This window comes from Oreochromis aureus, linkage group 17 (genome assembly GCF_013358895.1).
Source record: "Oreochromis aureus strain Israel breed Guangdong linkage group 17, ZZ_aureus, whole genome shotgun sequence".
NCBI lineage: Eukaryota > Metazoa > Chordata > Actinopteri > Cichliformes > Cichlidae > Oreochromis > Oreochromis aureus.
In genome coordinates this window covers 37,733,498-37,746,119 of record NC_052958.1, presented here as the reverse complement: position 1 = coordinate 37,746,119, position 12,622 = coordinate 37,733,498, and the positions used below count along the sequence as shown (strand labels likewise).

At 41.3% G+C, this 12,622-nt stretch overlaps 1 protein-coding gene across 3 annotated transcripts; it reads left to right on the top strand.

Moving 5' to 3' along the window:
* Window positions 1-1,496: 1,496 nt before the first annotated feature.
* LOC116316266 (sorting nexin-4-like) lies at window positions 1,497-11,669 on the top strand. 3 transcript variants are annotated; one of them, XM_039601490.1, is made up of 14 exons: window positions 1,497-1,666; window positions 2,690-2,814; window positions 2,990-3,128; window positions 4,102-4,251; window positions 4,394-4,441; window positions 4,546-4,601; window positions 5,238-5,310; window positions 5,621-5,682; window positions 7,430-7,495; window positions 7,594-7,683; window positions 8,569-8,668; window positions 9,268-9,413; window positions 9,517-9,631; window positions 9,719-9,766. In XM_039601490.1, exons 1-14 carry the CDS (start codon window positions 1,637-1,639, stop codon window positions 9,764-9,766), a joined length of 1,248 nt encoding a protein of 415 aa, XP_039457424.1. In that variant the 5' UTR covers window positions 1,497-1,636. The 3 variants fall into 3 exon arrangements, with proteins under 3 accessions (XP_039457424.1, XP_031590655.1, XP_039457425.1); XM_031734795.2 differs by having other exon boundaries at window positions 1,503-1,753; window positions 9,719-11,669; XM_039601491.1 differs by lacking the exon at window positions 1,497-1,666 and adding an exon at window positions 1,782-2,583.
* The last annotated feature ends 953 nt before the right edge of the window (window positions 11,670-12,622 follow it).

The window sequence follows — 12,622 nt, the reverse complement described above, 5'->3', positions numbered from 1 at the left end:
TTTTATTTTGACAGACCGGTTTAACTTTACTCTGATTACCTTATTTTAATCCATGCAGCCTTTTCCTTTACCATAAATGTATGTACACAGGAAACACACAGACTTCTTGCCTTGCAACTCCTCCCACGTGACCTTACTAAGCCAATCAAATCCTTTATTCAGAGCACGTGTGAAAATGGAAAACCCCTATTCAAATACTCTTGAACTGTAACTTGCTTTATTTGACAGCCAGTTGTTTACCATGTGCAGACACTGGTTCAATTCTTAGGCTACTGTAAAATATATTGCATTGAATTATAATGCATGTGCAACTTATTTTTTGGACCTCCATTGGAGGAAATTTGCTCTAATTTCCATACCCCTGTTCAAAAACAATCAGGCTTCTGTTTGCAGCCAGAGGACTTACCCTTTGGTGCCAATTAGACAGAATGCACATTTAAGGTTTGCACACAGAGCAACGTTCATGTTTCTGTCTTTATGTTGCTACAGAGTCACTATTGCTTAACGTGTTATAGTGCTTAATATTTAAAAATGATTTGGTTCTGTAACAGGTTTTATAGCATCACAGACTGCAAACTCTAACTGTGAATGATGTGGTTCCTCTCCATCAGCTTATCATTTATTCAGAGACACCCTCATAGCAAGATTTCCTGTCTGCATGTGAGTTAGTAGCCCCAATGCATTATTAGAATTCAGTTTCATGCACTGCAGACAACCCCAGAGTGACGCATGAATTCATGCAAAATGACAGTATGTTCATTAACACGCAGACAACTAAAGATCTGACAGAAATGACACATCTCACATATCAGCTGTTACTCATACAGAAAGGAATAGTTTGTAATAAGGCAACTCCCTGGATATCTTGATGCATGCTCAATCATCCAGGTAAATCCCAAAAGGTTGATTCTGTTCATCTGGACGTTCTCAGCGAGAGAAACATTTGGTCAGTCATCCAAGTGTATACTTCAGTCAGTGTTTCTCCCACTGAAAATGTCCAGATGAACAGAATCAACCTTTTGGAACTCCCTGGATAAGTCCAGGAGTCCACCCAAGTCTCAGTTCTCAGGACCACGCAGTCTCCACTAATTCTTGTCAGAAGATTTCACCCTTATATTATTAAAATGGAACGTGGCATCAGAGAACCTCCACTATTCATTAAAATCAAACTTCAAACACCGAACCAGTTGATTCACTGAGTAATGATTCCACATTTTCCTCAACTTATATACCCCTTCCCATGTAAATTATTCATTTATTTCCAGATTCAGTATTGTAGTTTTGTTGATGTTACTAAACATCCAGAAGGTATCCAGGGCTGTTTACAGGACTTTTGAAATGAAGTGGCATATGGGGGCCAAGGGCAAAGTGTTTATTTAAGGTTTGGTGGTGATGGTGGGAGGGGTCAGTGGCACCCTAGTTCTCACTCCGGACACACCCCTGCTCCTCCCTGAGGACCACTCATTTTGATGAAAACTAGCTTGTAGCTTGGTGTTTCCCTGACTAAACACACAATTCTTATTTTCATCCGTGTGTGACTGTATAATCTCAGAAAATACCCGTTTTTGGTTGGCACGGCTCTAACGACCACGGGACGGGGGAGTTCGAGGATGAAGGGACGTGTTGCGCATGCGCCATGATCAACATCAACATCACGGAGAGAAAGGTGATGGCGGATGATGGAAGGGAAGAGTCGCTGGGGACTGACGATGATTCAGACCAAACGGGAGCGGATGGCAGCTTGAACAACACTGTGAGGCCGTAGCTTGTCGTTATCCCGGTTAACCTGGTCATTTATTCGGGGTTTTATTTCTCATTACGCGTTATTTAACGGTGCATGGCATTTAGCGTTGACCTAAAGCTCAGGGCTTTAGATTCCTTACATACAGTCTAGCACATGCAGGATAATACACGTCAGCATATCACTGTGGTCAGTAATGTGTTCATTTTTGCGTTTAACTCAATTTGCGGATATTACCATGTTAATTTGGGTATAAAAGCGGGTCGCGTGCGTCATATAAACAGCTGTTAGCGTAAGGAGAAGCGTGGAGCTGATGGATGATCGAGCTGCGCATGTGTTAGAGACAGCTGAAGGATCATCTAAAGGAAAACCCAAGGCTGAAGTTCTGCATGTTCCTGGGATGTAGCGCAGTCAGAGTAGTTGTTCTCAGCTGCTCTCATGTAACATTTACACTACTGAGTCAACAAACACGAATTATTATGTGAGAGTCACTGAGTCTGTTTAAAACGTAAAGGCCGTTTTTGTCTTTCATTTAAGCAACTTAATGAAATTTGTCTGCTTGTGTCAGGGATACACTCCATCATCCATCCATTTTCTTCATTATTTGTCCAATTCAGGGCTGGAGCATTAACCCAGCTGTCATAGGTGGCGTGCAGTCATGCATATTCAGACATGTGACAATATCTGTGTAAAAACTAACTCCGGCTCTCACTTCCTCTTTGTTTTTGCTTCCTGCTCCTACCAACTCTTTGTAACTAAGTTTACACCAAAAGATTTTAGTGTATCAACTCATTCATATTTGTCATTGTCATATCAACTGTTGAAGGAAAAACACCATACTGGTCTGAGGCTTTGTTGTTTCGCTGACTAATGTTACCTCAGCTTTTCTCACTGACTTCTGCCTTTCTTGGTTTAAGTGTCATGTGTTCTTTTGTTGTGTCGACTCAGATGGTGGAAGAGGGCTCGACCCTCATGCGCAGGATGGAGATCTGCGTAGCTGAGGCCGAGAAGAGGAGCGGCAAAAATGCAGTGAGCATGCAGGAGACGTACACCGTGTACCTGATTGAAACAAGGTGAGCACAGCATGCTGTTTGCCTGTTTGGTATAAAAGGAAGTTCTGTGGGTTAAGCTGTGAGGTTTTCACACTGTATATACTTTATCTGTATTTCCTCTTGTGATGTTGCATGAATTGCATCTGTTGGCTCAGCAAAAACAGAACAAAATTCTCCTGTGGTTCGTTCTTTAAAGGCCAATGGATGCAGTCGCTGAAGGCCGTAACCCAGCCCCCGACTGTCTGTGGAGGCGATACAGTGAGTTTGAACTGCTGCGGAACTACCTGATAGTTACCTATCCGTACATTGTGGTGCCCCCTCTGCCTGAGAAGAGGGTGAGTTCAGTGTGACTTTGTTAAGTGTCTTTTAACAAATATACAATCTAATATGACAACACAGGTGTAAGCACTTCCAGCTTCCAGTGAACTCTGGCAATTGAAGGCTTAGTCAGTATTGAGCTGAAAATCTTTGTCATTACTCATACAATGCATGACACATGATTAATACCATCATAACACTGACATATAATGATTTGTCATGTAATAATCTTTTTATTGGCAAATTTTAAAATGGGTCAAAATGCAACATTAAGTTGCCTGTAGAGTAATTTCTTTGTGAAGGATGTGATGTTTGCTCCAGACCGCCTTGCCCCTGCACATGAATCACTAACGTCACTAATGACTAGCAGCCAGTTAATAGCTCCCAGCACAACACACACCCCAATGCAGATTCCACAGTAGGACAGAAAAGCAAACACTGACGTGGCATCAAATAGGATTTTTAGCGATAATGTTAGCAGTCAAGCAAGCTAAGAGTAGCTAGCTAACTGCTACTGAATTAGCAATGAAATTAGCACTAGCTGCATTAGTCAGATGTAGCTAGAGCTAATTTATTTAATGAAGCATGTCTCACCAAAATCTTTCATTCTTGCTTGTTAATGTTAACTAATGCTAACGTGCTTGCTTAGACTATAAATACTGTGGAGCTCTTAGTCATGCAAACTGGTGATGGAAAATCTCATGACGTAGCTGGCCATTTTCAGTAACTATTAGTAGATTCAAACAGTGTAGTAAAGTACATCGAGTTTGCTAACATTAGAGCTAGCAAAATCATGTTATGTTATGTCTTGTTAAAATGTTAAAAAAAAGTTTGTTCTGTCATACCTAAAACAGAGAAGTAAGAGTTGAATTGAATGGAGTAATCTTTCAGATAAGGGGTTTCTTTATATATGTAAGCAGAAGCATAGTGTCAAAACCAAATGCGTATGTGAATAGGTCGAGTGAAAATGGTTTGTCTTCATGTACACAGGCAGAGTTTGTGTGGCACAAGCTGTCTGCAGACAACATGGACCCTGACTTTGTGGAGCGACGCAGAGTTGGGCTCGAGAACTTTCTTCTTCGTGTGGCTTCTCATCCAGTCCTCTCCAATGACAAGATCCTCTACTACTTCCTCACTGAGGTACATGGTGCTGCAGTCTGGGCAAATTCAACTAATCTTTTATATATGAACTCCTGAAGTGTAACTAACCTGTTCTTCTGTGTGTGTGTGTGTGTGTGTGTGTGTGTGTGTGTGTGTGTGTGTGTGTGTGTGTGTGTGTCAGGAGCATGGCTGGAAAGAAGCGGTGTACGAGACAGGATTTCAGGCAAAGGTACTGGACATTTGGGAGCATCTGTTCCTGAACTCTTACCAACAGTTGTGCAGATATTCTCAGTGTTCAGTAAGTGTAAATATCTCCTGGAACTCCTTTTGCAGGCTGATTCCAGGCTCAGGGCTCTCAGTGCCACCTTCAGAGTGAGAAATCCAGATAAGTAAGTTACTGTTTTAATAGGAGACCCATTTTCTTTTTGTAAAAACATTTAATTTAAAGCATCAACACAGAAATAAGACAGACTCTACTGCCACTCAGCCAGAAGCCTAAACTACGCAAACTAGTGTCTGTGGATGTGCACAGACACACTAGTTTGGACTAGTTTGGACCTTCCTGCATGTTCTTTGATGATTTCTGAAATATTTTTAAGTATCCAATAAGGGATTTTCACATACAACACAATAACATTCATTTGTATGAGTAATGCAACACAAAAATTGTTTCCCATTGCATTGAGCAAAGCGCAGTGTCCACTGGCCAGGGAGCGTAAAGCAGGGTATGACATACTCTCGCATGATCAATAGAAATGCAGAATGACAGCAGTGTGCATGTGATACATGTCAAGATCTTCAAAACACGACGTAGTGCAGGTCGATCATCAGCTGCAAGATAAGTTTTAGGCTGTTTGTGCAACCTAGCAGCCCCCACAGTGCACGCCACTTTGTGTATGGAAGGAGCTTTAGGCACTTGGTGGTCATTTGCATCGATGTTGTAGCTCATTCTTCATAAGGAGCTAATCAAACAAAATGAAAGTATGAATCTTGTGTAAATGTGTCTCTCTTCTTCTATCACTCAGATGCTTCATGGAGATGAAACATTACAGCGATGAGCTGCAGTCTCACACATCTCAGCTGCTCCGAGCACGAGCAGTAAGTCTCGCTTTTGCCTGTTTCCCTCGCTCTCACACACACACACACACACACACACACAAACATGTGTTCCTAAATCTTTTGCCCCTTGGAAATATCAGAAGCCAGTTCTAAACACAACAGTGACATCATCATCATCTAGCCTTCAGACATGATGAGATGAACTTGTTTTCAAAGATTTACATTGTGATTACAGCTGCTTAAAAATCAATGAGTCACTTATACTGAGCTCCAAAAGTAACAGTGAAAGTTCGTCCTTAAACTCAGAAACACTGAGGGTAACAAACATCCTTCTGTGTGTCTCTTGTAGAGGGTTGCTGACCGACTGTACGGTGTTTATAAAGTTCATGGAAACTACGGACGAGTCTTCAGGTTTGACAAGTTTATTATTCAATTCAATTCAATTCAATTTTATTTATATAGCGCCAAATCACAACAAAAGTCACCTCAAGGCGCTTCATAGGTACAGAGAAAAACCCAACAATCATATGACCCCCTATGAGCAAGCACTTTGGCGACAGTGGGAAGAAAAAACCCTTTAACAGGAAGAAACCTCCCGCAGAACCAGGCTCAGGGAGGGGCGGGGCCATCTGCTGTGATTGGTTGGGGTGAGAGAAGGAAGACAGGATAAAGACATGCTGTGGAAGAGAGACAGAGATTAATAACAGATATGATTCGATGCAGAGAGGTCTATTAACACATAGTGAGTGAGAAAGGTGACTGGAAGGAAAAACTCAATGCATCATGGGAATCCCCGGCAGCCCACGTCTATTGCAGCATAACTAAGGGAGGATTCAGGGTCACCTGGTCCAGCCCTAACTATATGCTTTAGCAAAAGGAAAGTTTGAAGCCTAATCTTGAAAGTAGAGATAGTGTCTGTCTCCTGAATCCAAACTGGAAGCTGGTTCCACAGAAGAGGGGCCTGAAAACTGAAGGCTCTGCCTCCCATTCTACTTTTAAATACTCTAGGAACAACAAGTAGGCCTGCAGAGCGAGAGCGAAGTGCTCTAATAGGGTGATATGGTACTACAAGGTCATTAAGATAAGATGGGGCCTGATTATTTAAGACCTTGTATGTGAGGAGCAGGATTTTGAATTCAATTCTGGATTTAACAGGAAGCCAATGAAGGGAAGCCAAAACAGGAGAAATCTGCTCTCTCTTTCTAGTCCCTGTCAGGACTCTTGCTGCAGCATTTTGGATTAACTGAAGGCTTTTCAGCGAGTTTTAGGACATCCTGATAATAAAGAATTACAGTAGTCCAGCCTGGAAGTAATAAATGCATGAACTAGTTTTTCAGCGTCACTCTGAGACAGGATATTTCTAACTTTAGAGATGTTGCACAAATGGAAGAAAGCAGTCTTACATATTTGTTTAATATGTGCGTTGAAGGACATGTCCTGGTCAAAAATGACTCCAAGGTTCCTCACAGTGTTACTGGAGGCCAAGGTAATGCCATCCAGAGTAAGAATCTGCTTAGATACCATATTTCTAAGATTTTCAGGGCCGAGTACAATAACCTCAGTTTGATCTGAATTAAGAAGCAGAAAGTTAGAAAGTTATTATGCATCTGCAAGGCTAAGAAAAACGTACTGATCGATAATTTGTTTGAGTTTCATTGCCTAATTTCTCATTCTCAGTTGGTTTTAATACAAATCCTGAGTTTTAGCTTTACAAGCTGCACCATCTGTCCTCAAATCCTCAAACTGGAGCCAATTTGGGGATTTAGCTAAACAAGCTACTGGTGATGTTTACTTTAGTATATGTAAGAACGCATGTTTCATAGTAAGGTAGTGCATTATTTTTCTTAATAAATTATGAACCATGTATTTTTTTGTCTTCTTTGTTCCTGGTGGTCATTTCTGAGTGAAGCCAAGTGGCAGAGGCCTTTTTGGATGATAGTGTGGTTTTGTTGAGCTGTCACACATAGTGTGGGCTGGTTTGCAGTCTAGGAATGAATGGATCTAAAGATGTATCTATGAGTAACAGACTTTTCTAACGCTGCTGTTTTGTGTTAAGTAAAAGGAAAGAAAACGTCATTTTTAAGGTACTGTGTTGTCAGATGTTGCGCTGTGAGGCATACTGTTTATACTTATGTGCACATCCATGTATTCACTGCAGTGAGTGGAGTGCCATTGAAAAAGAGATGGGAGATGGACTGCAAAGCGCGGGTCATCATATGGATGCGTACGTTTCCCTGACATATGTTTACCACATAGTGCTACAGATGTTACCAGCTGTGTTTCTTCTGAAGTGAGATCTTGTGCTTTGTCACATGGTTGCAGATATGCTGCTTCAATAGATGATATCCTAGAGGAGGAGGAACACTATGCAGACCAGCTGAAAGAATATCTTTTCTATGCCGAAGCTCTGAGGTAAGACCAAACTGCGACACCGTCTTCAATATTTTAAAGCAAGAGCTCAAAGTTTGGAATTTAGGAACGGTTTTCCAGCAGCTCCTCGTTAGCCTGTTTTATCCATTCCAAAGCCAGTTTCAGTATTTGTTAGGATTCATTGTTGGAGTATCCAGTTGTGCACACGTTTCAGTGATTTAGCTGTTGATCGGAAATAAAGTTGAAGAATTTAAGGTGTTCCTTCTTCATTATTCCATCTACTTTGTGCAGCGTACCAGTACCACAGCTCCACAGCACGATGCTAACACCACTACTCTTTACAGCTGGAGGTGTTTTAGGTTTGAAAGCCTCACCAATGACCTCCTGTCGTTGTGGCCAAATAGCTCAGTCTTTGTCTTGTTTTACCAGAGAACGTTTCTCTAGGAGGCATCTGGCTTGTCCACGTGGGCAGCGGGAAATTTCAGTCAGGTCTGAAGATCTTTGAACTGATGATGTTGGAATAAGCAGTTGCTGAGGAACCTTCCTACTTTCTTAGATTTTTACTCAGACTTTCCTTTTGTTCTGAAGATGGGTCAATCCAGTCAGTGCTGCCAAAACAATGATACATTTATATATATGGTATTCTAACATGTTGAGGTGTAGATTTTTAAAATGTTTCAAATGTCAGAACAGGAAGAGTCAAAAAGGTAAAAAGGCTCTCCTGTGTGGGCCAATGAGCCTTCTACTGTGTATGCTGTGGTGGTGGATTCTCCATGATGCTGAAGAGCATCCGCATCTCAGAGTCAGATATAGTATCTGTCACATATGTATCTCTCCTCTTTTTCGTTCCTCTACAATGCCAAAGGCTCCTGTTTGAACATGCAGTATGTAGTTCATGATGCGTTCTTGTGTGTTTTGCTCTGGCAGGGCAGTGTGCAGGAAACATGAGCTGACCCAGTTTGAGCTGGAGATGGCCTCGCAGGATCTCATCTCGAAGAAGCAGCAGCGTGAAGAGCTGGCTACAGGGGTACACTGTGCTCATGTTCTACATGTATTCCTTTTCCTTGCCTGTTAACACTTACACACGGCTACATAGGGAAACATATATAGAATCCTTCACATTGCAGATCTGTGATTTACCAATCTGTGAATTAAAGGCAGAACAAGATGGTGAGCTTTACTTTGGGACTGTGTTATGTCTTTAACTTTGGACCAAGCACAGAGTTTGGAAACTTCAGGTTTTTCGTTGAGTTTGTATACCTGGGTAAATCCAGGTAGACCAGTCTGAAGCTGTGGACTCCCAGTAGGCTGCCAGCTTGCTACCACTGCTGAACCATATTATCCCCAGTAGAGGACAGAGCCAAAGCTTTGTCCCTGTGCTTTGAGCATCCACCTCTGCCTATTATACACTCATTCTGATAGAAACTTGTCATTCCAAGTAACTGAACTGAAATTCAGAACAGTTTGTAGTAAACTGCCAGAAACCTGATCCATGAAAATACTGACGCTCTTCAGTTGCACTTGAGCAAAGATTAAAATGTTAAAGATTCAGAGTTTGAGGAGGATCTAGTTTTGGGAGACACCTGCCATTTTCAGTGTTGTCCCTTCTCCCCTTCACCTCCTCAGATCGTGCGGACATTCTCCCTTAAAGGCATGACCAACAAGCTTTTTGGACAAGAAGCACCTGAGCAGAGGGAGGCCAGGCTGAAGCTGCTGGAGGATCTGATAGCAGAGGGTGAAGAGACTGTCAAGGAGAAAACGATTGAGCGCGCGTGAGTGTTGAAAGCTGCCTGGTGTGGGAAGGTTATGGATAAAAGCAGTTGGAAATGTTTCAAGATCCACACAGATCTAAAGATGACATATCTTTGACTGCAGGGAACATGTGGAAAAGGCCTGGGTGGATATGCAGCGCTTTAAGGAGCAGAAAGACAAAGACCTACGGGAAGCTCTCATCAACTACGCTGTCATGCAGATCAGCATGTGCAAGAAGGTACGACGCTCATCAGCTAGCTAAGGTGCAAAGGAAAAGTGGCACTCGAGTTTACTGGATGTTTTTGTTTCTGCTCCCTAACTGCAGGGAATCCAGGTTTGGAGCAATGCCAAGGAATGTTTCCTCAAGATGTGAATATTCCGAAGATTTTCTCCCTCCAGGATGATTCTGGGAAGATGATGCCAGGAGGTGGTGGATCATTCAAAGACCTGGACACTGGAGTGAAATATTCCCAGACTTAACTGAGACATTTTTCTAACTTTAAACAGGTGCTTTGCTTCTTTCAGTTTTTAAAGCTGGATAACTGCTCGTGGGATGAGTGAATATACTTTGGGACAGATGAAGTCATGTTTGGCAAAGAAATATAAAAATGCACGATGTTTGGGTCCACACATAAACCTTGGTGTAATCTCAGGCACCTTTGTTTTATCCACTGAATCTCTCAGCTTTATGCATTCATAATTCTTCACTATACCATCCCATAGGTTTGATTTATGTTGGAACCTGTCAACTGAACCAAAGTGCAGTTTGTTTCATTTTTGTGAAAGTAAAGTAGGCATAAATATAGTGAAACGATAAAGGAACTCCACCTCTGATAACTGATGATTCTGAATTGGACCTTTCCCTGGATTTTGTGCTGTTGGTGCCTTTTGAACCATTTTTAATGTTTGTGTGACACAGACTGAGGTTTGATGAGTGAAATCCGAGAATATTATTAATGTGCTTTGAATCACTAATGAGCAGCTGTGTCTGTATGTAGCACTTTGCAGTTCATGAATGCGGCCTGCTAACTAAGCTTGCTGGTCGTAGTTGCAGCATTCCTAGCATCCCAGTCTTTTTTTTCTCTGTTTTTCTACATGGGAGTAGAAAAACATCAAAATCAGTTGATAACATGACAGTAGTGTTAACCAGCTTATCCACAGTCTTTGGTTACAACATGAATAAATGTACATCTTAATAATAGTCAGTGTTTACAGGGATGTGCATATTGCCATGTGGAATAATAAAACTACTGCTCCAAAGCGTCCTACAGCTCACACTGCTAAAGTTGGAGCTCTGCCTTTCCATCGTGGTGTCAGACATTTCTGTCTTATATCTCTCATTATATCTCAGTGGGGACCAGTGCTACCAGGCAACAGTGTGTCATGTTTTTTCTTGGTCTGCACCAACTGAACTGCACGTGTGAAGGAGCTGATTGGTCAGAATATTGAGGTTACATAAAGCACATGTATGGGACTAACGAAGCCAGAGTCCATGTTGTACTGAATAAATACAAAATGTTCATTTTAAAACAACCAAAGTAACATTACGTTTTCTCTTGCTCTGTCTATAAAAGGAAGAGGCTACAGGATGTTGAAGTAGCGACAACACATACGTGCTTAACAGTTTATTAGACCACCACCCAATGTGAGGTGTATGCCACAGCTAACGGGTAGATTAACGGCTAATGGCAATTACCAAAATCCTTTTTAGATTTCTGCTATGGTTAATGCACACGTATGCACAAGCTCTTTAACTGAAACAATCGTTTTTAATGTTGAAATTGATCACTTTTGTTTTTTCCATGAATTTTTAAACTAATATTTTTTATCAAAAACAAACAAAAAATGTTAAATACTAAAATTGTCAACTAAGTTTTTGACAATGCACAATTGCAGTTATTCGCTTCCGTTCCTTAACAGAAAAATTTGTTTTATTGTTTGAATTTGATGCTTAATACATTTCTGAGTGTGCTGGCTCAAATTTATGCCAGGAGGTCTAATGAATGTGTTGAGCTCTGTATGATAAGCTGCACGTAAGAGCTCAGTTTCCCTCTGGGATCAATAAACTCTCTCTGATTCTGATCTAACGATATCTTTGACTGAAACTCTCTGAAGGTTTTGTCTTCGATGTTCGCTGTGTTATTTAAACAACGTGATTTGTTCGAAATGCTTGCCAGCACTAAAAGCTTTGTGAGTGTGATGTTTCCTTTTGAAGCTGAGTGTAGGTGTAGCCCCTGTTTGGTCTGTGTTTGAATAAAAAGGGTTGACACTGCTAACTGTATCTGCTCATTTTGATGGTTTAAATCATTTTTGATGGTGGTGACTGTGAGCTGAACTGTTTTGTCATCGGCATCATATCAAAGCCAATTTACGAGCACAGTTCCACTTCCTGTGAATCCCACTGTACGAAATTCCCAGTTGTACAATTGGCTGCAATGCAAGCAGCTAAAACAATAATTTTCCCTTGTATATAGGCTAAGAGTTGACATTTTATATTAGTTTTTCACAAATACAGAATCAAAAATATATGAGGACTGAAAACAATACTTTTGTCCTACAATGCCTGTAATGTGTTTTTGTTTGTTTATGATTTTACAAATAATCATAAAACATTTGCCCATAAAACACTAACATTTTGCTAATGCATGCAGACTACTCATGTTAAGATGCCTGTCATCGGGGCACAAGAACCACGTAGAATTGCAAAGGCACATTTACAGAAACCCACCTCAGAGGGCGGATTAGGCCTCACAGTTTTCAGGCATATTTTTGGGCTTGCAATGCCAGAACGTGGGTTTTCTGGAATAATGCTTCAGCTGTTCCTGCGGTTCAGAAGGGATGCGGTCCTTCCGGCCTTTTATACAGGCACACATAGCTGAATCTATTTTTGGTACATTGCTTGATGCTATTCTGTTTTCTAAACCTAACATACCTACCAAACTTCATAGCAAACATTTTGTCCTTGGTCACTCAGTTAGGATCTTAAAGCACGTTAGGGATGCTCTGTGCCTTCCAGACCTATCGTTTTTTGCCCCCATAACACAAAACCTTTCTCTTTCACCTGGCTTGATTTTGCTTCATTTGCTCAGCTGCAGTCTAAATTTATGCTTCCCTCTGCTCATTTATTTCAACACTTACAAATCAGGAATCTTGTTAAACACTTTCTCCCATCTGGATCAGCCCCTGCTCATTATTTGATTAAAAATCCCACTTCCAAAGGCCTGATCAG

Bases quoted from the DNA above. Each gene is read 5' to 3' on its own strand.
- LOC116316266 (XM_031734795.2), top strand. From the start codon at position 1,637: ATGATCAACATCAACATCACGGAGAGAAAGGTGATGGCGGATGATGGA. The intron at 3,129-4,101 runs GTGAGTTCAGTG...TCATGTACACAG, and splicing joins CCCCTCTGCCTGAGAAGAGG to GCAGAGTTTGTGTGGCACAA. The intron at 5,683-7,429 runs GTTTGACAAGTT...TATTCACTGCAG, and splicing joins AACTACGGACGAGTCTTCAG to TGAGTGGAGTGCCATTGAAA.